Source organism: Ipomoea nil, unplaced genomic scaffold, assembly GCF_001879475.1.
Source record: "Ipomoea nil cultivar Tokyo-kokei standard unplaced genomic scaffold, Asagao_1.1 scaffold1509, whole genome shotgun sequence".
NCBI classification, from domain to species: Eukaryota; Viridiplantae; Streptophyta; class Magnoliopsida; order Solanales; family Convolvulaceae; genus Ipomoea; species Ipomoea nil.
In genome coordinates, this window is record NW_017617937.1 from 2,839,649 (window position 1) to 2,864,476 (window position 24,828).

Consider the following 24,828-nt stretch of genomic DNA (forward strand, 5'->3'; position numbering starts at 1 on the left):
ATATGATAAAAATAATCCATTGGTTGACACATAAGGGAGTAAAAGGAACTTGGGAAGCAGGAAGCTAAGTATAAATAATTAAGCAAAGGGATAACGTGTACGCAAGAAAGCAGCACACTTGTAATTCCTGGAGTGTTCTGTTCAATCGAGTGGCAATCTGCACCTAATAATCGCTACATATATATGTTTTATATTACAATGTCAATATCTACGAAGCAACGTAACGTAACATGCCCACCTGTGTTTCTTCCCGGCCTTTGATGGATAAAACACAGCTTTCAGTCCATATATATATATATGGTTTTATTTTATTTTATATATGTATAATTCATTAATTCTTTAAATTTTAAAGAAAATACTCGTCAGAAAAGTAATTAAAATTTTGTCAGTATTTGATATGATGCTCTATATATATATACCTAGGTTTGTTGGATTTAAATATACACCTGATGGATGAATATATGTTTTATATAGACAGACAGCTTAACCACTCAAGCAATCATAGTTCAGTTCTGTTCTTTCCGTAACCGTACCGAGGATATAATAAGAAATATATATATATATATATATATATATATGTACGTGCATTGAATTGCATGCATATACTGATCGATGTATACAATATTATCATGAATGAAGGAGCTGAGATAGATCTTCCGATCCTAGGAATTTATGCAACAATCTTTTCTGCTTCAATTCTTCATAAAACTGCATGTCAGCTACGTACTGCACTTCGTCGTCTGGGCTTTCCTTCTCAATATGGCACATCATCGTTTTCTGTATCTCCACAATTTCTCATACATATATTATTTTGTGGGTAAGGATAAGGCGTTCTAAATGAACCGGAAGCATTCAATCTACGACTCTATTTGACAGAGCTTATTTATGAGCAGTGGCGGACTCAGAAAATTATATGAGTGGGGGCAAATTACTTTAGAAATGTAAATGAAAAAATATCAAAAACACTTATAATACGGTTCAAATACAAAATATATTATAAATTATAATACAATGTTTATGAGTTATGACAAACTAACAAGATAGTTAGGGGTGGAGCCAAAACTATACTTGGGTAGGGTTAAATTTTAAAACACTTTAAAATGCTATAAAAATAAAACATAATCGATTAGATAAAATAGTTTAAATAGAAAAGACAGTATATTCATAATTACTTTAATTTTAATTTTCTTTTAGTTAGATCAACTTTAAATTTTTCTAAATTAATTCGAATACAGTGGAGTATAATATAAACTTGTGGACTACATTAACTATATGATTTACAAAGAAAGTAGACTTAAAAAAAATATTTAATTTATTGAATGATTGAAAGGGTTAAAATAAAGAAAAGAAACTAAAAATACTATAAAATTAGAATGGCTATAAAAAAAATAAAAAAAAAAAACTAAAAATACAAAAAAGAAATACCAAAAATATCACTACTAGTGGAAATTGATCCCATAACCTACCCACAACAAACCTAAAGTTTCAACCAACTAAGCTACTAAAGCCTTTAGTAATTCATATATCTATATTATATAAAATGATTTAATTAGCTGCCCCCACTGTCCCATTGTAGGTCCGCCATTGTTTATGAGCTTATAGCTTATATTTTAATACACTAGAATAATTTGCCTATTCTTCAACATCCTTTACACTACACACGACAAAACTTTCCCAAACACCGACATTAACATATTCAACGCTGGGATAAATGGTACAGCTGCAGATTCGTTGGCTCGTCTTCTGTTCGACACACTTTTGTTATCACCAACTTGCCCTCAAATTAACCCCAACCTATACCATCATGGATTCATGGGTGTGTGTTTCTGTACACACACACCTATGTGTATAATAATCAATTATTTAATTATTTGCTGACTTAGAGTGTGTTTGGTTCGCACATAGGAATCGGAATCGGAATGGGAATGAGTATCAAATACTTGGTAATGATAATGAGTTTTGGTGAAAATATTTAACATGTTTGGTAGTAGGGTGGAATGAGAATGGTTACTAATAGTAGTGCTTGAGAATGAATAAGGGAATGAAACCCTTATTGTATTTGGGTATGAGTTTTTCAATTGATGGAGTATTCGAAACCCATAGTAGTGTTCTAAAATCCTATCAACCAAACAACAACAATCACTTTCATACCCATTCCTATAGGCAAAACCCACCAACCATACACACCCTAAGTTTTCTTGATTCGGACTGCAAATTAGAAAGAAAAAAAAAAAAAAAAATCAATCAGGAAATGCAAGACCTATGAATGTACAGAGACCACAAGCCTACAAATCACCCAAAAAAAATAATAGAGGCCAAAGAAGTTAATCAAGCCAAGTCATTAATATTAAGTCAACACTTTATCGATACCACATGCTCTCACTCTGAATAAGTTTCACTATAGCCTCTTTTCAATTCCTTGTGAACCTTATCAAACATCAAAATGATCAAATAACCCTCTTTCAAGTAACTCTTTCAGAATCTCTTATGAAATTTAGGTGAGTTCATAGCAATGACCAATAAGTATGATTACACATTATAACAACTTTAGACTTAACAAGACTAATCTTACCAATGACAAAATCAGCCTAATACGCAATAAAAATAACAATAAAAGGAAGAAAAACCTTATTTTCTCAATGTGAAACAATGACGCAAAAACCCTTTCAACTTCCAACAAATCACATTTGCTTTACAAAGAGGAATATTACACATCCCATATGTTCTAATCTAGCGATCTCGTTAAGTTAAAAAGCAAAATAATAATAACAATAAGTCAATAATAATAATCATATTCTTCGTTGTCCTTAAGAATAACTGCTATTACAGAAATTCACAAGATGATATATCAGGGCATCTATTTTTCAACTGTCAAGATATTATAAAGAATAAAAACTAAAAAGTTTGCTACTTAATACATCATTTATATTATATAGTTGAAAACATAGGCAAAAAAAAAAAAACACAATATACTACTGCGTATAAAAGTAGTGTCTCTATTAGACAGTAGATGTGAGGCCGGATTAGGGAACGAAAAAGAATTACACAAGCAACAATCCAAGTATTAATAGAGCAACAGCCAAATGAATGAACAAAAGCCCCCACATGTTATGCTGTGTGTGAACAATTGTAGATTTGTAACAGCAGCAGAGCAGCGCCTTTCTGCGTGCTTCAATGAATCAGGGCAAGTTCTCCTTTGAATCAGGAGAGTGACTATTGGGCGATGATTCCTTCAACTCAACTATGGCCTAAGAATTTTTACCTACCTCATTCTTGTATCAAGGAGCATTGAGTGGATCAGCCTCTGTATCCCTTTCCTTCAAGGCCGTCCAGTTTTCTGCCTCTGACATTAGGCACAATAAACATTGAGAAACTACAGTCACAGTGGAATATGTATCCTAAAACCTTATAGTATCCAACATAACATAACCACTTACTTGGCTTTTCTGCAATCACTGAGAGACGCCTTTGCAAGATGGCTGCCACAAATAGGAAGATTGAACACATGCCGAACATAACACTGATGGGGAATGCAGCGACCTTCATTTTGACATTTTAAGAAAAAAACATTGGTCAGCACTAATGTATGGCAAGCACATTCAGTGCTTTCAGAATAGAAATTCATAACAGAATATGGGAGGTTGTAAATGTAATCCATGATGTTAGAAGTGCCTTCAAATGAAAGCAGAACAACCAGCAAATCCAAAAGCTATGAAAATAAGAGATTTTGTGATACATACATTGTACAGCACGATGCAAACAAAGATGTTGAGAGGAATCCTGAAGAAGTTCATTATGGTACTTCTTGCCTCTTCAGGAATATATTGGGATCTCATCTTCATTATGGATGGCCAGAAGATCCCCACACAAGCCTCAAATGTACAGAAGCCAAGAAGCAATATACAGCCAGCAAATGTAATGCCTCCTCCTTTCACATTTGAAGGAGCTATGAAGAACTGTTTCAAATATAGTAGTTAGGTGATATAAATAGTAGGAGGCAACAAACAACTACATTGTCTCAAAACTTACACCCGTCACAATTGGTAGCAGGAGAGCTGCAGAGGAGATAACAAATACAACTTGCATGTAGCTCTCAACCTTGAGTGAGTTACGGGTCATAAGGCGAGATGCAAATGAGCTTCCCAACATTGACGCCAACATAAAAGTTGCAAAGATAAAACCATGAGGAATATCTTCATCATTTGGACTAAGAGCAGGAGTCCAGAGAAACACAAAGGTGTACATTGAACCCTCAAACAGGGACTGTATGGCACCCAGTAATGCAATCTTTTCATCTGATCCATATAAAGTATAAAACATCTGAGCCCCAGGCTAATAACCAAACAATAAAAGAAATAAAATGCAGAATCATGCCAAAATATATGCAATAAAAGAGGGTAAATGGTAAAAACATGGATGTGGGTTTAGACCAATCAGTATCCATAAACCTACCTGAAGCAATGGCTACAGCAGCAGACTTGAACTGAGTCAATAAATCTTTGTTATCTGATGGATCTCCATAGTTCTCAGTCCATGATGAGAATATGATGGCCATTCCAATGGCAAGAAAACAAGAAGCAGCATCAAAGGGTGACACAGGCCCAAGATTCAGTGTATCAACCAGAAAATTTCCGAACAAGCCAGCCAGAATGGCAACAAGACCATTTCCCAGAAATATTGCCTTGGAGAATGTAATTGAAAGCCACTGCTGATCAAAACCTCTCTGTACACAGTAAATACCAAAAGGTTACAACCAGTAACCGGCAAATAAGCTTGCATAGTAGTATAGCACTATACTTCATATCAAATTCTGGTTGCAGTTTCAAATTAACAAAGAATAGATAATAATAGAAGTTATTAGTATCATAAACCTATTTAAATGCTACAATGAAAGAAGGTAAATTAAAAGGGCAGGCATGATAAGCTTGCATAGCAGAATACTTCATATTGAATTCTGGTTCCAGTTTCAAATTAACAGAGAATAGATAATAATAGAAGTTATTAGTACATTACTATGATAAACCTGTTTAAATGCTACAACAAAAAAAGGTAAACTAAAAGGGCAGGAGTATGTCAAAAGGACAAACAGAAAAGAGTAATGGCAGTCTGGCACAGTTCCACATTAGATGACACATTTTTCACTGAAACCATCAAAAAGGGCAAGTGAATATAAAAATAATTATTTAAAAAAAAAAACAGTTTTTTACACATTTCAAGAATTTCTAAGATTTCAGTCTTATTAAGTAACCTAAATGCATTCAAGATGATAAACAAAAATGAATAAAATAAAATAAAAAACTGTGAACTACACAATGATAAAAGAGTCCATAAAGGAGCCATTAAGATATTTGCCAATTACATGACTTAATGCAAACCTTTAAAAAAAAAAAAAAAAATCTACTTCAAAGTAGTTATGCAATTGTAACTAGAAATCAGATGAGGTCTACATAAGACACATTAGAATCAATTCATAATACAATTAATGTATAAATATATAGCATCAAAGCAAGTTATTTTCATTTCAGGGGCTATATTATATCCAAAGACCCTTACCTTAAAATGCTCTGCTACCAACCAAGACTCAAATGATGAGAAGAGGAGAGATGTGGCAATACCACCCAAGATACGCCCCAACATCAAGACTTTGTATTGAGGGGAATGTTTGGTGATGCAGCTGAGTATGTAAGTAATACAGTAAGTCACACAAGCTCTCTTTCGACCCCTGAAAAGTATGGAACAAGCATGTAATCAGAATTTCATCATGTCAAAATGAGAATGGATTTATATATATACTGTATATTGAAGGAGTAGCTCACTGTTTGTCAGCCAGAGATCCAACTATTGTGCCAAACAACATGGACGACCCAAACCCAGCAATAAAGAGTTGCCCAATCTCTCCCTTTCCATAGCCGTACGTAGTGTAAAGGTAGTAAACATACGGACCCTGTAACCAATCACCAGCTGTTGCCACAAAATGACTAAGAATTAGACAAATGAAGGCTATGATTCATTTAATAACCACTCTCAATAAATGAAGCACAAGTCAAAATAATAATGGCAGTACCCGAGATCCAATAGAACACAGCTGAACATGTGATATGCGAAGCTTTAGAGAAGCTAAAATTGAGACAAATCCTTAAGTGAAACAATCATCATACTTTAACCCATAACACACTCTGACACTCCCGAGCTCAATAACGACAACAAAGAACTGACACACTAACCCTCACTCTCATTTCCTAAATTAGAGCTGCTAGCACAAATTGAGTAAAGTTGGAGCAAGTTTCACCAAACTTCATCACATCGCAACAAGCATAGATCAGATCACGCACATATAAAGACGAATTTCAGAAGAAATGTAGATTTCTAAGCATGCATAGTGATCCAAACAGCCAGATCTAAGGGCGCGGTGATCCAAAGAGCCAGATCTAAGAGTATAATGTCGACAATTAACGAAAAGCAAGTGATGCATACCCATCATTAGCGAGTAAACGATGAGGTAATTGTTCTTGAAAGCATTGAAAGTCGGAGATGTTGAGATGCGATCTTTGCTGGTCTTACTGAGCTCGATAGCTGCCACCACCGCCGCCAAGGCTCCGAACACCAAGTAGTAGAACACCTCCATTTTCGTCTCCGCGAGCTCCACTCAGTCTACTATCTGTGGTTGATGCAGAGTATCCAGAAATGCGATCTCATACTGGACCGAATTTGGAGTATATATATACGGGTATAATGGGACGCGGTTTAGATGTTGCGTTCACAACAGTGAGTTCTGTTATGATTTAATCCTGGCCCTTGGTTTGCAAGATGGACACGTGGCGTACGGGATCTGACTGATGTCTGTCGGTGGAACTACACTCGCGCCCACCGTGTCACTACTCTCCTGTGCGCCAGTGTGAACTTAAGAATGTGGATTATATTATTAAATAATTTATATTCAGGACATAAATAATATATTTTAATATATTACAAATTAAAAATATATGTTATATTTATAAAAGGTACATTATTTTATATAATATATATTCAATATATGAATAATATATTTTTTAATTTATTAAAAATATACTCCGCATTTATTCACACAACACTATATGAATTATGGTCCACACAATAATTTGTCGAAGTCAGAACCGACGGCATATGGGCCATTGGGCCCCATCGTTTCTCATCCCCGGTGGTGTCGGCCCATTCAATTTGCCGATGCTTTCATTTTGTTTCGCATTCGGAGCTTCTTTTGTTTATGACTTTATGTTATGGCTTTTATTTTATTTATTTAAGCTGAAAATATCTTTGCGCTTGTTATGGCGCGTTTAGTTCATATAATATTAGTTTTTTAAAAAATCATTTTGACACGTAAATACTTGTAATAAATGAAAATAATATCAAATGATGATGCATTGTATGTGCTTGTGTCGGGTTATTAATGTATGAATTTGGTAATATAAACTATATGTATAAATAAAAAATATTTGAGAAAAATACATAACATGACTGGAATTTGAACTTGTACTTTGTGGCTACTACATCAAATGTCACTATAATCGCTTTTTTCGAAACTGAAACCCACCACCTTCCACATAATCCGCCCAAGTGTTTATTTTATGAAAATAAAAATTTACAAGTATTATCTGAAATTTCGAGAGTGTGTATTAAGTAAACTTTATTATTAAAATTGTGGTATAAAGATGAGACTTCGAGAGTGTGCATTAAGTAAATTAATATTATTCAAATTGTACTATAAAGATTATGTGCAACCAACTAAGATAATTTACTCTTAATTAATTTGTACGTGACATGCATATTCAAGAGTGCCTTGCACGCATGGTATTGACTAAAAAGCTAGGTATGCTTTAGAGTTTAGACTAGGATTTTTTATTTGATTTTTTATTTATTCATTTATTTTTAATGATTTTTTGGTGTCTTAAAATCAACTATAGCACATGGGATGTTAATTTAATTAATTCAAAATTTATAGTTGTCTATTCATTGTTCCGCTAAATTGTTTATTTTTATATGATACATAAAAATATTATTATATAACATGAAATTCCTATTATTACTATATTAATATTAATATTGAAATATTTGAATCTTAATTTACAAATAAAATGGAGTTTATGATCCAAAATATGATGTTTCGAGTAAAGGGGTTTGAGTCGGTTAAATATGAAACTGAGATTTAAAATTAAGGTGGATGGAACAAGATTGAGATTGCATCAATTTAGTGTTACTTGAGGGGTAACCCGAACTGATACTGATAGTGTTAATATACGTGGATCTAAGAATACTCTAAATAACCTAGCACGAGGGCCGACTGACTGCGGTCGGGCAGCTCTGAACCAGGTATCTTTTTCCTTCCAAAAGTCCTCTTCATCTGGGTCCTAGCTTGATCAGTATTTATAGCATTCAACATTGTCGGCATGTAATACACGCGTCATCTACATGTCACCACATAGGGCTATATCCTTTTAGTCACCCCTACCATTGGCACGTGTCTCCTTCCTAACACCAATGCTAAGGTAAAGGGATCGGGAAAATGATGGGTCGGGGAAAGCAGTCGAGAAGAAAACGGCGATCGATGCGACTGTAACTAAGAGCAAGCGGTCGTAACAACTTCCCGATCAAGAAAAGCACACATGGTGACATTGGTCGGGATTTATCCTACCAGATACAGTAAATACGGGTATACGTAGAGTACCGAAATTCGGGATTCTCAACAGTGGGTCGGGAAGCTCCGATTCAATTAAATGTCCAAAAGTCCCCTCCGAGCTGTAATAAATGTCCTATTTATAGGTGGAGTAGGAAACAGGCTACGGCGACCCGACATGGCCAGCACGTGGCAAGCATGCATCGGCCGCCATCGAGGTCGTGTATTATCTCGCCACGCGGCGGTGCGTTCCTGGCAGACCAAGGAACACGAGGTCGGACACATACCGTGCGGTGCCCAAGCGGTCGACGGTCGGGTGCGAGCCGCCCTCGGCAAAAGGCGATCGGGTGGTCGGACAGTAGTGGCAGTCGGGAAGCCGCTCGGACAACGAACCCGGGGCGGTCTTTGCGGTCCAGTCGGTCGGGACGTGGCTACCGACCGAAATCGGATGGACAACCACGAGTATCGAGGGTATATCCTTGTCACCAACCAAACTGGTCTGATTATTAACTTAATTGGTAATCATATTTTTTTGGGTGCATTTGCCCCAGTTCCAAGCAGTATTATCTGGATCCTCCTGCATCAGCTAAAAGGAACTCCAACAACTCATCTGGGGATCCTCCAAGCGTGTACTATCTGAGTCGCTCTAATTTGGTAAGCATAATGTTTCAAATTTGTTGACTGGATCATGAGAGTGATATATTAGTCTTCTTGATTTGAAATGATCGCTTCATAATGATCACAAGGCATGCTCACTTTGTGCACATTGTAAGATAATGGTGGGGTTATGGAGGGAAGAAAAAGGACAGTGGTTATTACAAAAATGGTTATTGTGGTTTGTCGCATTATCCCCCAGCTAATACAATCGTAGGAAGTGTAGAAGAACTGCAAGGTGGATACGATGAAGTTGCAAGATATGTTGATCTGAAGAACAACATGCAGCGTCGTCGTGTGTTTCTCTCTCTCTCTCTCTCTCTCTCTGTCGTCGATCTGTCCCTCACTGCATTTCCAGCTGTGAAATCTCAAAGCGACGCAACTCACACTCCCAGACTCTATCTCCGCCTTCCTTGTACCCTCATATTGATGCTCATCGGTCGCGTATACTCAACTAGATCCCCCCTTTTCCGTCATATATAGAGACACACAGGTTCATATATGGCGATTTGTGTCCATCTCCATCTCCGATTCAGTCAAGAAATTGCAGATCGAAATAAGAATAGCAGAATGGCGCCCATCATCATCATCTCCATCTGCTTCTTCCTTCTCCTCACCTCGTCCTTTACCACCGCTTGCGATCGTTGCGTCCACCAATCCAAACTCTCTTCTGTTCTCCAGTCTGCAGGCGCTTGCGGCTATGGCTCCATGGCTGTAACTTTCAACGGCGGCCATATTGCTGCCGCCGGTGTCAAAATTTACAAAGACGGAGCCCGTTGCGGTGCTTGTTATCAGGTTAATTAATTAATTTCTCTCTAACCTCGTCTCTGCCCGCATCATATCGCCGCCGGTTTAAAAGCTTACAAATTAAACAATAATGATCTCTGATCCGGTTATATATGTATGATTACTATATTCTGCAGATACGATGCAAGAACCCAAATTTTTGTACCAACCATGGGACCATCGTCATGGTAACTGATCTTGTCACCAGTAATAATGAAACAGATTTTGTGGTCAGCAGTGGAACTTTACGCGCTATGGCTAACATGGGCAATGATAAAAAAAACATCATTGAACTTGTAAACAATAATCTTGATGTCGAATATAAAAGGTCGGTTTCATTTTTATTTCTTTTATTTTTGGGTAATTAGGGTAAAAATAGTCATTATAAAGGTATACATACTGATTGTTTAGTGTATGACGTCCTTGAACCTTAATCTGCAAAAAAGAAAAAGAAATAAATCATATTGTTCATAATTAACCAGTTAGAAATACTTATAATTTTATGATTATATATCAAGTAGACAGCCACTGACGGATTTGACTAGAGTTGCTTATTAATTCCATTTTTCGATTTTGTGCAGGGTGGCATGTGAGCATGGAACTAATAACTTGGCAATCCGGGTTGAAGAGTCAAGCCAAAAACCAAGTCATCTAGCAGTCACGTTCTTGAACCAAGGTGGCCAAACCGAAATCGTTGCCGTCGATGTCGCTCCGGTAAACCAATATAATGTTTACATTTCTGGTATTCCGGCCGGCGTGATAGTATGTAGCAAGTAGACTAAATTTGTTTGATTGTGTAGGTTGGGTTTCCCAATTGGAGTTTTATGAGGCGGAGTAACCGGGGAGGAGCTATTTGGGAGACAAGCGCAGCTCCAAGCGGCCCGCTGCAGTTCCGGTTGGTGGTCACGGCAGGGTTTGACGGCAAATGGTATTGGGCAAGTAACGCTTTGCCGGCGGATTGGGAAACTGGTATCATATATGATTCGGGAATACAAATCACCGACATTGCCCAGGAAACCGATTGCTTTCCCTGTGATGATGGCACCTGGTGACACATTATTGCACCTTTTAACTTATTGTAACATAATTGTACTAATTAAATTATAAATCAATTGTACCCGAGTATTTTACAAGAAATATAACATGCAATATTGTCATCATAATTGTAAAGAATTGTCCTTCTCTGATGAATCAAAGGACTCTTTTTTTGAGCTCTTTATTCTCAGGAGTCCATACAGTTTTCGAATCTCTTTCAAATTTTCCTTGCAAAAGATGCCCGCCTCCTCCACGGTTCGAACCGGTTCACTGTCACTCAACCGTCTTGCATTTCTGGTGGCGGCGGCTCTCGCCTCAGCGTGGGTCTGCAAGGCTGATATAACAGTTTTCAGTGCGCGGCTCGGGGAGGTCCGGTTCGATATCATGATTTCAGAAATCTCGCCCGGACTCAAACTCGCTCCGGTTTGGAAAACTTCTTCTACGTGAGGGAAAAGCTTGTGATCTTTTAACCCCAAATGGCTGCTGGCTAGGGTTTTAAATGCAGTGAAATCGCATAGCGGGAAGTGTATGTGGAAATCTACTCTTCCCGGCCGGATAACCGTCGGATCAATTTCATCCTTGCCGGTCATCGTGAAAACCATTACACGTTCCTCGCCGCAGCAGGAGAATATCCCGTCGATGAAGTTGAGGATACCGGAAAATGTTACCGCCGTTGATTTTTCCAGCAAACAACGGTCCAGATCTTCGATCACGATCAGTGACTTGGTCGTGGTTTGCAACAGCAGCATCTTCAGATCAGAATCATCGGAGACTTTAGCTAGATCGATATCGTAAACGTCATAGCCGAGAAACTTCCCCATTGCCGCGACGAATGTCGATTTTCCGGTGCCGGAGGGACCGTAAAGCAGGTAACTCCGTTTCCAGACCCGGCCTAGCCGGTGATAATACTGTTTCGACTTGAGAAACCCTTCCAAATCGGACTTCACCCTGTTCTTCAGATCCGAATCCATCACCACCGTATCAATCGTCGCCGGATGCGTGAACGGCACTGACATCCACCTTCCATTCCTCTCCGGCTCCCTCCCCGCGTTCACGTACAGTCTTAAATCCTTCCTCGTCTGCTCAATTTCATAAAACACAGAGTTGATATGCTGAAGGTAAGGACGGAGAATCCGACGCTTATCATCCCTCCGAATCTTCAAAACCAGAGATTTCAAGCCGGTTTTCTCATTTTCGTCGTTGATCCAGCAGACTCTGGAGCTGAGAAATTTGTCAACCACAATCTGGTTGGAATCGAGAACAATGCTGATATCATTGGGCTTGCCGCCGGAGAAAAGGGCGGTGAAATCGGAATCTTCAACGCCCGGCAAGGAATTCAGATAAGTTGAGACAACCCTGTACAGTTGATTCACCTGCATGTTTTGGTTGAACTGCGGTACCCTATAGAATTGATACAAGTAGCATTTCTCCTCCAGAACACGACCCCATTTCTTAACAGAAGAATTTGATACAAAACGTAAAATGAAACACGAAACAATGATTAAGAAAATGAGCAAAAACATTGTACAAGGCACTAAGGCAGCAGGCTAAACGAAGAAGAAAAGGCGAAATCTGTGGATTTAGGGTGTTGAAAAGAATTGAAGAATCATTATCATTATTATAGTAAAAATGGAAGGATGATGATTTATTGAATTGGATTAGAATGCGACTATGCGAGTTTTAAATGCATTGGGAGACGGTTAGCGCCGGCACGGCATTGAAACGATTTACTTTGGGATTAGGCTGAAGTAGACTTAGAAATAATGCACACTCCATTAATAATTTAATATGATAAGAACATTTTACTCTATTCATCTTTCAAAATCTTTTTTTTTTTTTTTATGAAGAGGAAAATCATAGCTATTACCTGATGGTGTGCCCTGTCCGATGTGTAACTTCAATTGGTAAAGAATGATAAGAAGCTAAATCAGTTTAGACTTTAGATTATACATAGCTGATCAATTCAAATAAAAAAAGGTTAATACACTACTTTCACAAACCTGTAACTTTGTAAATACTGAGTAATAGTTTAGCCAATTTCTTATCCAAGGACGGAGAGGTTGGGCGATAAGGTCAACAAATCTATGAATTAGTTGCAATTTTATACGGAGTATTGCTTTGTGGCATTAAAAGGTTAGCTGAAATGGTACTTGTGGACTTGTGCTGTGTATAAAGAAATGAATTGTGCAATTCGATACAACCCCTTCAATGCATGATAAGAAGCACCCAAAGTCGCTCGCACGGGCTTAGACCAAGGTTCAAGCCTCAGTAACACTGTAACGGTAGTGCATAAATTATGCTAGAAGTGAGTAAATTTTTTATGGGCATTAGCATTTGATCATATCTGCTAAATCATTAAAACACCGTGATTTATGGTGTGGAGGACTTTTGGAGTTGGGGATTCAACCTATTGAGAGAAGAAGAACCAAAAGCCATTATGGGCAATTAATGAACAATCAACCACCTCTGTGTTGCAAGCAGAAAAGGCTGAAAATGAGCCATTTGGTTGTAATTATCGCTTTCACACTTAATTCACTTCCCATGTCAATAAATCATTATAAAATGCATGGTCAAAAGTTGTGTCGGGCAGACAACAAATTAAAACCTCATTTAATTACTCGGTGCAAATGTTTAATTTAGGTTGATGTTGATGTATACTTGATTTGCTTATCTGTCAAAATTTGTCGATGATGACAAAGTTTAAAACACTATCAAGAAAAGTACTGATTTTTCCGTTTCAACTTCAGTCCTGTGATATTTTCCAAGTGCAAAAGAGATGGCCTAACACACATCAATTGGTAGTTGAATAATAAGAGAATATCTTCTCATTTTTAAATTTCTAATGATGGATTTGTAAAGAGAATCTCTTCCAAAAGTCAAATCCTCATACTTCATAGAGTTCAGTCATAATATATTTTTCAAAAAACTACACAACCTTAGCAAGGTCAACTAAGAAGGCAAGAATAATGATCACGGATCAAGCAACTTTGAACGTGGGTGACTAAAGAAGTTTGCTGTTTAAACTAAAATCCCAGGACACCCCCTTTAGCTAATAGCAATACAAAATTTCACAACATTAATAACGCGTCTGTTGTATGGTGAATGCAATGTGGCGGGGTTTAAGAGTCGTTAGAATCAGACTGCAGGTTGATAATCTGTGACACGACGAGCTTTGAGAGCTCGCTGAGTGCAGCTTGAACCTGATAATCGTCTTGGTCCCTCTGCCGTGACCATCCAGATGTTTGTGAACTCAATCTGCTGTATTCGTTTGCAGCTACTTTTGTGTTTTTTGACGTTGATACAACTCTCTCCAAATCGCTTTGTGATAATGGCCTCGGCTCCTGTAAACGTGAGGAAGAAACTATCAATCCTACCATCCCTCTTCTACTTCAAATGTTCTACTAGAATATTACTACGCGCCCAGATCAAGATTTACTATAGGAATAATGAGAACACAGGAAATTGCAAGCAGAAGAGAAACAAGAATTACCCAAATAGACAATGTCATGTCAAGGCAAGAATACATTCAATATTAGAAAAAGGGACTGAAAGTACTTACTGAACATGGGCGTCCACTTCTCTCATCATCGAGAAGATCCCTGATGGGAAAATATGCAGCTTTCTTGCAGAGATCAAGAAGATCTGAACCAGTGTATCCATCGCATAAACCAGCTATATAGTCGTAGTCGATGCTTTCCTCAACCTTCTCACCCCTGAGGATCACCTTAAGTATCTCTACTCTCTCCCGGCGCTCGGGGATCCCAATCTCAAAGGCCTGGGGGAGACGCCGAAGAATTGCTTCATCAAGCTCTGATGGACGGTTAGTTGCAGCTAGTACCATCACTCGTGCATTCTCTGTGGAAGGAATATCGAAACGTCAGTGACAGACAGACCGCCACAAAACACTCCTAGACACATCATCTAAACAGACTTTTATCACCACTTAAGTGGTAAATCCAGCCTAAATACATTAAAATCATGTGACAAACATTTCTCCAATTGACCAAACTGGAGCTATATTGAAAAAGATGCTTTAAAAAAAAAAAAAAAAACAAACAAACAAAAGCCTTGAACATCAGAGCCACTTGGAAAAGAGGCTTTCTACCTCTTGTCTACTTCAAAATCCTTTTTTTCCTTTTTTTAAATGTTCAGCCTAACTTATGCTTTTTGAAGTCAATAATCTCTAAAAGAAGATAGAACAAACAAGCACATAATTGAAACAACACAAAATACCTAATATCTAGTTCAGGAAGGAAGAACTTACGATCAGTGGTGAAACCATCCCACAAAGCCATGAATTCAGTCTTCATATTAGTTAATGCTTCATGGTCAGTAGACTTCCGTTGACCCAAAAAACTATCCACCTCATCAATAAATATAATCGCTGGCTGGAGTTTATATGCCAGGCTAAATACAGCAGCCACTACGAAGTGGAACCAAGCAAGAGTATATCAATTTTTTAAAAAATAAGGTTGGAAGACATGAAACACCACATACTGAAATTAATTAACTAGCAAGCAAAATTTAAATAGTACATGCTTATAAACCATTACCAAAATTTCCAAAATTGCATAGAGAAATAAGACTGACAGATGGCGTAATGTTGAAAAGAAAGAAAAAGAAAAGGGCAAAGGATAGAAAGGCCTTTAGGTGTCCCATCCCTATACAAAAGGTGAGCAAGAGATTTTGCTGACAAAATGGAAGTTTAACATGAGAAAGGGAAACGATAAAACATATGGATAACAAGGAGTGATAGGGCAAGTGAAAGTAAAACTAGCTTTAAAAAGAGCCCTCCAGTCCCTTGATAATTCTGGAAGAAACAGGCTTATAAGAAGAATGAGGGAGAAAATAAGCGCGGAAGCATCCATAAATGACGCCTAACTCACCTAGTTTTTGAGCATCACCAAACCACTTGCTCATAAGATTGGAAATCTTTACATTGATGAAAACAGCCCTTGATTCTTTTGCAATTGCTTTGGCAAGCATAGTCTTGCCAGTGCCAGGTGGTCCATATAGCAATACACCCTTTTGAGGACCAAGAAGTTTTCCATGAGAAAATAGCTCTGGTCTTTGTAGAGGAAGAATCACCAATTCATACAATGCTTGTTTTATAGCTTCCAGTCCACCAATAGAATTGAACTCCACATCAATATGATCAGGATTAATTACATCACATGCAATTACATCCTGTTGACCCACAAAAAGAAGAGGAAATTTTACAAAAATTTAGGAGCAATATGAAATGAATAGCAATTTGCATACAAATGGTAGGGCTCAGCATGCAATATTCCGGCACTATATTCTAGCTGCTAGGAATACAGTCTATTGGTGCACAAAAAGATTTTACGCAATTCAGCAGAGCAGCTGAATGAAGGACGGCCAGAGGATATAGAAATTAGGAAGTATAGCACCCAGTCAACCCTAAGTTAATCACAATGTAGCTTCTAGACCACCACTCCACCTAAATTCATAGCATGCTAGCTTAAGTTTGTCATATTCACCATAAAACTTATTTAGAGCAAAATGAACAACAAGGTTTCCATCACTTCAAAAACAGTCACTGTATTCTAACACACATACAAACACAGCCACTTACTGACAGTCTTAGCAGATTCAAGTGTGAGATAACAGAAGTTCATAGAAATATATTGGCAGATAACAAAAGTTCATAAAAAAAAAATTACTTTGGAGTAAAAATTGGATTGCTCAAATTACATTTAAATAGCATGAATGGAGGATTTTTATAGCATAAATAAAAATGGTATTGAGTATGAAGCACGATAAATGGACCTCGTAGGTATTGGTCTGAATAAGCGGACGGCCAAGACGCTTGGCGATTTCCTTCTTGTTCTCGAGGGCTTTCTTGGAGGCTTCACGGTTCGGGTCGAGATGTCGGAGCCCCACAAACAACACCAAGCAGCTAATAGCGGCGCTGGCGGCGTACAACACCAATTCCTGCAAGATCTTCGTCTCCGACGAACCCCCACCCTTCATCGCAACGATAAATCACAACCCAAATAATACTCCCTAATTTTATTTCACTCTCAAATATGGCCGCCTGGGTTGAAGACGAGCGAGATGGACGCCAATTTACTAAAATACCCTTTCTTGCTGTTCAGGTTTACCCGACCCGGTTACACTTTTTTTTTTTTTATTTATTTAATATTGTATACCCTTTTTTTATCAGTAACTACCATCTATAGTATTTGCTCAAATGATTAGACACACCAACATCTTTTATTGGGAAAAGACTTGACCCTGTGACATACCGTTTGTAATAATAATAGTAATATCATCAAACCATATACTTAACACCTCGTAAATAAATTACCAATTTAATTTTTAGATTGAAAGATCGACTCTTATGTATGTATATCACGATAAGGAGTTTTAGACTATGGCCCTGTTTGGTAAAATGGTTGTTAACTGATTGTGTTAGTTAGAGGGTATAAATAGTTGATAGCATTAGCTGATTCTAGAAAAGTGTTTGACAATTAGCTGTTAGGTATAATTTCTTTTCTCAAAAAGCTAATTGAAAAAGTTGTTTGGAGTAACTTTTTGAATTTTAGTCTTTTGGAATTGTAAAAAACTAATTAACTAAACATTTATATTAATATTTTAACTAAATCAAACAATTAATAGTGATCAAATAAGCTAAAATTGACCTATAAGCCAATTTTTAACCAAATAGGACTTATAACTAAATTTAGTATCAATATCACAATAGTAAAAGTATAGAATGTCATATAGTTATATTAATTGACAACATAAATTAAAAGTGGAGGTTAGTGAAACTCTACGGAGTAAACTATAAACTCTATGAAGAATACAAGTGTACATATGTTGAATGCCAACCCATCAGCCAAGAGATACAAGTAATGAAGTGCAATCGTTATGCGTTGGACCCGTGTCCAGTATGTTTGATGGACACGGGTAACAGTGCCTATCTTCTTCTTTCTTTCTTCTTTTTTTTTTTTTTTTTTTTTTTTTTTTTTTTTTTTTAAATTTCAGACTGCTTCGTTATATGAGTATATGTTCATAATTTTATTACTATATGTTAATAACTGTACATTCATAACTCCATAATTGTACATTCATAATTTTCGAAGCTCTATGTTCATAATTTTAGAGCTCTATGTTCATAATTTTATCACTATATGTTCATAATTGTAAGTTCATAATGTTAGAGCTCTTTGTTCATAATTCGATCAATAACTGTACATTCATAATTCCATACTGTAGATTCATAATCTCATAACTGTAGATTCATAACTCCACAACTGTACATTCATAACTCCATAACTGTACATTCATAATCTTCGAAGCTCTATATTCACAATTTTAAAGCTCCATGGTCATAATTTTATCACTATATATGTTCATAATTGTAAGTTCATAATGTTAGGGCTCCGTGTTCATAATTTCGTAATTGCATAATTGTATATTCATAACGGCATAACTGTACATTCATAACGGCATAACTGTACATTCATAATCCAAAAAAAATAACGCCGTTAACGGCAAAACGCGCGCAATTTTTTTTTTTTAAACTAAATGACGCGTTTTTTTTTTAAAAAACAACGTCGTTTTGGGCCCGTGTCCACAATTCAATGTGGACACGGGTCCAGAGCATAATTTGCCAATGAAGTGAGTACAAGATTATCATTCCCCAGTAACAGGCCCAAACCAACAACTCATCGCAGCCCACGACCAGGGGTGTAACAATTACAACAATCGAAGTTCACATAGCTTTGAATACATTATTGACATTTCATCTTCACAATCCAAATAAGACTAGGCTTGGGATAGTGATACCATTTCAAACTACAAATGTTTTTAATATTTTTTTAATCATTTTAATATTCAACTCAATATTGTTTTTCTAAACACAAACAAATTTATTAATATAATATAGTTTGAATTTGCGGAGAGTTTGTGGGCAGAAATTGAGAGGTTAAAAATGATTCACAATTTTCTTATCCGTTATTATGTTACATTTGATACTTACCACTGCTCTAAGCAATTCCAAACTCGATCAGCTTTCTCAAACAAATTTCAATCTTATATATACTTCATTTGCGAGCTGAGAGCGGTGACAATATAATTGAGCTAATACACGTGCCAGAAGCAAACATGATAATACGATATATATACACACATCCAAAATTTGTGCTTCTACGTGTTGAGACCACAATACATAAATAATTGATGATATTTAATACTAACTTACCAAGCATGCACTGCACTGCACGTACTTGCAATAATATCTTTCACAGTTAGTGATTAAATGTGAATTTTTATTTTAATGTTTTTATTTCTACAGTCAAGAAGTTAGGTGTGTTTGGTTCATGTTATATCAAATAACTAAGGTTATATTTGTTTGAGATTATTAAGATTTACATGTTTGATTCAAGTTATACAATTTTCTCCATGAATGTAATATAATCTACCTGGACTCTACATAAGGCTTTTAGCTATTACAAAAGAATGTGATCGAGATACTATCTCATTTCTTAGGTATTTTCACATTCCTTGTCTTATTGTTAATTTTGTCATTTTAATCCATTGCCTTAGTTAATTATTGTTTTTTGTAATCTTCTGCACTATTACTTTGTTAATTCTTAAGGGATGTTTGGTTTAAGCACTGTTGCAAAAATTGGTCTAGGCGTCTGCCTAGATCTTGCCTAGGCACTAGATGCTCCTAGATCGTGGCGACTTCTCCTCTAGGCGCCTGCCAAGCGCCTAACTTGACCGACTTGGCCGTCTAGGCAGCCGCCTAGCGTCTAATTAACCGAGTTAACTAGTTTATTTCAATCGAATCATCAACCCGATCAATTTGGCCTTGTTAATTGTTTTTTATTTTATATATATATATATATATATATAATCGAGACGAAGGTCCCTTATTCTCCAGGGAGATTTGCCTGTAGATGAGGGAGGGGAAGGGGGAGGGGGTTAATTTTAAATATTTATTATTATTTTTTAAAAAATATTTTTAAATTTGGGATTAATTACATTTTTTTTATGGTCTAATTACTGTTTGGTATGTAGTTAGATAATCTATTTGACTCTTATTAAAAAAAAATGACAATCTCACATTTTCTTAAATCAAAATATCATTTGATTTACGAAAGCTTCAAATTGTATCCATAAGCGGCAAAGAACTACAAGGAGATAAACCATCATAGATTATCTATAGTTGAGTGGACGGACTCATCTATTCTTAACCAAATGCCAAGGGTTCGATCTCTAGGTTTAGCCATGGAATATCCTAAAAGAAATGCTTATAATTTAACGAGAAAATTAATCATTGTATTCGACGTAAGTGGAAATCTTGGGTACCTCCAAAAAAATTATTAAATTGAAATCTTGAAGGATGATGACGAATTTTTGAGCGGTGCTTGATGTTGCAGAGAAATTTAATATTCTAGTTTGTGTTGGCCTGGGAAAGAAAAACATATCATTTCATGATTGATTCACTTTTAGTTGACAGCATAATTAAAGTCGTCGTCTATCTCATATCCATTGAGGTGAACCAAACATGGTGGATTTCAGCATATGTGCAAAACGTTACTTGCAGAACCAAACATGGTGGTTTCAGCATATGTGCAAAACGTTACTTGCAGAACTGAAACTTATTCCACAAACACTATCTCTGATCTATACCCATCACACGCCACCAAAATCTGACTGCATCTAAAAAGTGTGAACAAAAGTATTCCATTAATTATTATGCAATAATTTGGAAGATACGATATCGCGTAAGCCTTTCTCAATCTCATAAAGATTGCTCAATTCTTTATGCTTAAACTTATATTCTGCTTTACAAAAATGACAACCGTTTTGATAGAACATTATTCTCGTACTGAGTTCGACACCTTCACCCGTCACACACGATCTTGAGAATTACATTTTCTGTAGGTTGTAGACTATTACACAAAAGCGGGTTGCATACCCTTGAATAGTGGTTGAATTACCCAAAAACAGAATATATATTTAATGAAATAGAAAATATCTCTAAAGTCACAACACATAATTATTTATCTAGTATTCTTCAAATAATGACGATGAATTTTACACGTTATTCAAAAAAAATAAAAAATAAAAAATAAAAAATTCTCTAGCTTGATGCTTTGGTGTCAAACATGATTTCAATAATTTATTGATTATATATCTTTTTTTTTAAATAAAATATTGTTAGTATTATTTTTAATAATATCAAATATATCCAAATAAATATATAACTATATCTTATACTTTCTGCAATGATATCAATCAATAACATATATAGAAAATCCTTATTATTTCATACAAACAAATAAGGTAAGATTGATATTTTTTAGGAAATACTATCTAGCTTGTAGTCATCATCATTTTCTTCTCTAGGAAAAGGAGAAAACAGAAAGTACCAAGCAGCCACATCATCGTTAATATTCCCTCAATAACATTTTATGTATTCAGTTAGATTAACTATAATTGATTTCACGAGGACTATGGGGGTCTAATGGTACTCGGATTAGACTTTCATTTGAAAGGTTATGAGTTTGATTCTTTGTGTTTCAGTAGATTGAGAAAGTATATGAACAAATACTACAATGTAATAGGACCAGTAACATTAAAGAAAAAAAAAACTATAATTGATTTAAATTATTTATAATAATTTTTTATATGTATTAATTTAAGGAAAGTTTATGGTGCCCATTTTACACTAAATATAACTCAAAATACATATATAATTGTACCAAGTATTATAAAAATATACATGTGACAATCCCAATTAAATTAGTCGGACAATTAGTTTGATAATTACAAGATTTTAATTTTGCACTTTCAGGTAGCGACTCTATAAATCAAATAAAAAATCAAAACTATTATAACAACACAATTCCCTATGCAAATTAACATATATTATTCCTCATTAAGAGATAAAAATTTTATTAAAAACCCTTTATAAAGATGTTCCCTAATTATATTAGGAGGTTATAAAAATTGTCATTCTCTATAAATATAACATTTATAACTATATTATTTAAAATATTCCTTAAATAAGAATGTGAAACTTTTTTTTTTTTTTACTGCTACTGACTCTATTACAATGCAGTATTTGTTCAAGAATGTGAAACTTATATCTAAAGTATTATAAGAACACATTCTCAATGCAAATTTACATAATATTATTCCTCATTAATAAATAAAATTTTTATTACAACCGCTTTAATTTTGATGGGGCCGTGGGACTCGGGAGCCATTTTATTAGAAAAGTTTTGGTCCGAGTCTAATTTATTGGAAAAGTCTTGGTCCAAGAGGAGTGGTAGAGAAGAATGGTGGCTCAATTAGTTGTAGAGGGGTGTGAAAGGAAGCAAAATATCACTCTGTAATAAATAAAAAGTTTAGTTAATTCCATCTTGGTTATACACTTATAGGTTACAGTCAACTTTTAGTCGTTTTTATTATAATATTTCATTTTAGTCATAGTATTATTGTGGTATGACAATTTTTTGTCATTCGGTCGACAACAAAATCGTTGAAATGCCATCAAATACAAGGGCATTTCAATTATTTTTATTTATACGAAGTGGGTTATCCACTATATTTTTATATTTTTTTTTTTGAAAAAATCTATAGTTGAAGATTGAGATGTCATTGTATTTAACGTCATTTAAACTCTTTTGTTGACAGAGAATAAAAAATAATCATACTACATTAATATTATGACTAAATAGAGATGTTCTAAAAAATAAAGATTACAAGTAGACCTCTGACACGATGACACCTATAAATCTAGAACCAAAACTTCAAAAGTAAAATTAACTATGAAAGTTTTATTAAAAACCCTTTACAAAGATGTCGTCATAATAATTATATTAGGAGATATAAATATTGTCATTGGTTTCCAAAAAAAAAAAAAAACTGTCATTCTCTATAACTGCATTATTTAAATTATTTCTTAAATAAGAATTTGAAACCTAATTCAATATAAAATTGTCTTGTTCTCATAAAATTTACGTTGTTTTTGTTATGAATAAAAAATCACACAATAAAAACAATAACTTTTGTTTGTCTAACAACATTTTTTCTAGGCCAATCAACTAAGATTACACATAAAGGTTAATCATGTATGTGCTTCAGGTATAACCTAAAAGGACTTTGGGTAAAATTCACATTGTAATCTTAGATGGCTTAATTCGATTAGGGTTTTAATTCTGCACGACAACAAAGCTAAGGTAGATGTATTATAAGGTTTAAACCTGAAACCGCGATTTCATCCAATATATTAACAATTCTAAATTTGTGTGTCTCATAATATTTTGAGAGCAAAGCAAGTAACCGTTTGATACACTGTAATTTGGTGGTAGAGGAATTGAAATTTAATGAACATGGTGAATTACATTGTTTGGTTGGAGGGAATTGCAATTCCTTCTAATGGATGTGAGAAAGGAAAAATAGATGAAATGACACTACTATCTTTGGTTATTATTACTATTATTATTATATAAGGGTATTTTAGTCTTTATATTACTTATTTCCTTCTCAATTTCAATAATTTTATTTTTCTCTACCAAACAACGTAATTTGAATTCATACTTTATTCTATCTTATTCTTTTCATATTAAATTACAATTTTTTTTCCTCATAAATCATAATCATTATTTCCCACCAAACGCTCTGTGAAAGTTTTATTAAAAAACCTTTACAAAATGTCGTCATAATAATTATATTAGGAGGTTATAAAAACTGTCATTCTCTATAACTGCATTCTTATTTAAATTATTTCTTAAATAAGAAATTGAAACCTAATTCAATATAAAATTGTCTTGTTCTCATAAAATTCAAAAGGGCTAAGAAAAGTAAGAAAACCTGAAATGGAAATAGTATTTAATAGGGCACTAAATGTTGCAGTAAGTGAGAACAAAAGAAAACAAAAGTGAAGGAAATAAAAATAAAATTTGGGACCACCAAATGGAAATGGCACTTGTAAATTGTAATGTACTCTTTACATTCCATTTTATGTGTCAGGTTCAATTAACGAGACGTAATTAAAATTAGAAGGTTATGAGTTCGAGCTTCAGTGGAGACGTTATTGGTTTTTTTGTGTTTCAGTAGAGGAAGTATATGAACAGATACTACATTGTAATAGAGCTTGTAACGTTCAAAAAAAAGTTTAGAATTAGTATATAAAATTTATATATTTAAAAATTTCATTAAAAATTAAAAATATATTAAACACAAAAAATTAAATTTAAAAATTATAAGAAAAAAAAAAAAAAGCAAAAAACAAAGAAAGGAGTGAAGCAGTGAGTGAATCTGATGATTAATATGTGATCCAGAAAGGAGTAGTAATCTCAAAGGCGCTATGTTGACATCACATGACACCCCCACAACACAAATGCTGCCACTGCAAAAAGGCAGACTGCTTTTTTGAAGCTCGGATTTTGGGGGTGGGGGTAGTACATCGTTATCTGGGAATTTATGTACTGCATTCCATTATTGACTGGCGAGAGGGAGAAATGGGGTCAACGCTGAGGGACATTTATTGATTCATAGCCCACCAGCTGTAACGAAGAGAATTTGTTGCCGTTAATGTTGTGGTTTGGTTCTGGACGTATGTAGTACACATACCTTTTGAGGATGTTCTTTCCTTTTGTACTACCCATGCAGTGTAGTACTAGTACATGGGGTGGGTGGGTTGGTTGAATTCACAT

General features: G+C 35.3%; 4 protein-coding genes across 4 annotated transcripts; 1 reads left to right on the plus strand and 3 right to left on the minus strand.

Moving 5' to 3' along the window:
• Positions 1 to 2,856: 2,856 nt before the first annotated feature.
• Positions 2,857 to 6,713, minus strand: LOC109189194 (molybdate-anion transporter). Its single transcript, XM_019339986.1, has 8 exons — positions 6,475 to 6,713; positions 5,817 to 5,961; positions 5,554 to 5,722; positions 4,453 to 4,723; positions 4,030 to 4,295; positions 3,741 to 3,956; positions 3,438 to 3,540; positions 2,857 to 3,343 (listed from the first exon to the last, which is right to left on the minus strand). The coding sequence occupies exons 1-8, from the start codon at positions 6,623 to 6,625 to the stop codon at positions 3,279 to 3,281; spliced, it is 1,386 nt and encodes a 461-aa protein (XP_019195531.1). The 5' UTR covers positions 6,626 to 6,713; the 3' UTR covers positions 2,857 to 3,278.
• A 2,764-nt stretch (positions 6,714 to 9,477) lies between these two features.
• On the plus strand, positions 9,478 to 11,256 carry LOC109189119 (expansin-like A1). Its single transcript, XM_019339863.1, has 4 exons — positions 9,478 to 10,099; positions 10,228 to 10,418; positions 10,672 to 10,804; positions 10,891 to 11,256. Exons 1-4 carry the CDS (start codon positions 9,806 to 9,808, stop codon positions 11,140 to 11,142), a joined length of 870 nt encoding a protein of 289 aa, XP_019195408.1. The 5' UTR covers positions 9,478 to 9,805; the 3' UTR covers positions 11,143 to 11,256.
• On the minus strand, positions 11,235 to 12,883 carry LOC109189117 (AAA-ATPase At2g46620-like). The gene has a single exon (XM_019339861.1). It carries the CDS (start codon positions 12,646 to 12,648, stop codon positions 11,248 to 11,250), a length of 1,401 nt encoding a protein of 466 aa, XP_019195406.1. The 5' UTR covers positions 12,649 to 12,883; the 3' UTR covers positions 11,235 to 11,247.
• A 1,037-nt stretch (positions 12,884 to 13,920) lies between these two features.
• Positions 13,921 to 17,186, minus strand: LOC109189118 (ATPase family AAA domain-containing protein 1). Its single transcript, XM_019339862.1, has 5 exons — positions 16,916 to 17,186; positions 16,012 to 16,312; positions 15,390 to 15,548; positions 14,685 to 14,980; positions 13,921 to 14,466 (listed from the first exon to the last, which is right to left on the minus strand). The coding sequence occupies exons 1-5, from the start codon at positions 17,117 to 17,119 to the stop codon at positions 14,245 to 14,247; spliced, it is 1,182 nt and encodes a 393-aa protein (XP_019195407.1). The 5' UTR covers positions 17,120 to 17,186; the 3' UTR covers positions 13,921 to 14,244.
• Positions 17,187 to 24,828: the final 7,642 nt, after the last annotated feature.

What these genes read in the sequence shown, in the direction of transcription:
- LOC109189194 (XM_019339986.1), bottom strand. Translation starts at nt 6,625, where the DNA reads ATGGAGGTGTTCTACTACTTGGTGTTCGGAGCCTTGGCGGCGGTGGTG. An exon ending in TGGTAGCAGAGCATTTTAAG is followed by an intron (nt 4,724 to 5,553) that starts GTAAGGGTCTTT and finishes TACTGTGTACAG; the next exon opens with AGAGGTTTTGATCAGCAGTG. An exon ending in TGCTGTAGCCATTGCTTCAG is followed by an intron (nt 4,296 to 4,452) that starts GTAGGTTTATGG and finishes TATATGGATCAG; the next exon opens with ATGAAAAGATTGCATTACTG.
- LOC109189119 (XM_019339863.1), top strand. Translation starts at nt 9,806, where the DNA reads ATGGCGATTTGTGTCCATCTCCATCTCCGATTCAGTCAAGAAATTGCA. An exon ending in GTTGCGGTGCTTGTTATCAG is followed by an intron (nt 10,100 to 10,227) that starts GTTAATTAATTA and finishes TATATTCTGCAG; the next exon opens with ATACGATGCAAGAACCCAAA. An exon ending in CTTGATGTCGAATATAAAAG is followed by an intron (nt 10,419 to 10,671) that starts GTCGGTTTCATT and finishes GATTTTGTGCAG; the next exon opens with GGTGGCATGTGAGCATGGAA.
- LOC109189117 (XM_019339861.1), bottom strand. Translation starts at nt 12,648, where the DNA reads ATGTTTTTGCTCATTTTCTTAATCATTGTTTCGTGTTTCATTTTACGT.
- LOC109189118 (XM_019339862.1), bottom strand. Translation starts at nt 17,119, where the DNA reads ATGAAGGGTGGGGGTTCGTCGGAGACGAAGATCTTGCAGGAATTGGTG. An exon ending in TTCAGACCAATACCTACGAG is followed by an intron (nt 16,313 to 16,915) that starts GTCCATTTATCG and finishes GTGGGTCAACAG; the next exon opens with GATGTAATTGCATGTGATGT. An exon ending in GGATGGTTTCACCACTGATC is followed by an intron (nt 14,981 to 15,389) that starts GTAAGTTCTTCC and finishes TTCCTTCCACAG; the next exon opens with AGAATGCACGAGTGATGGTA.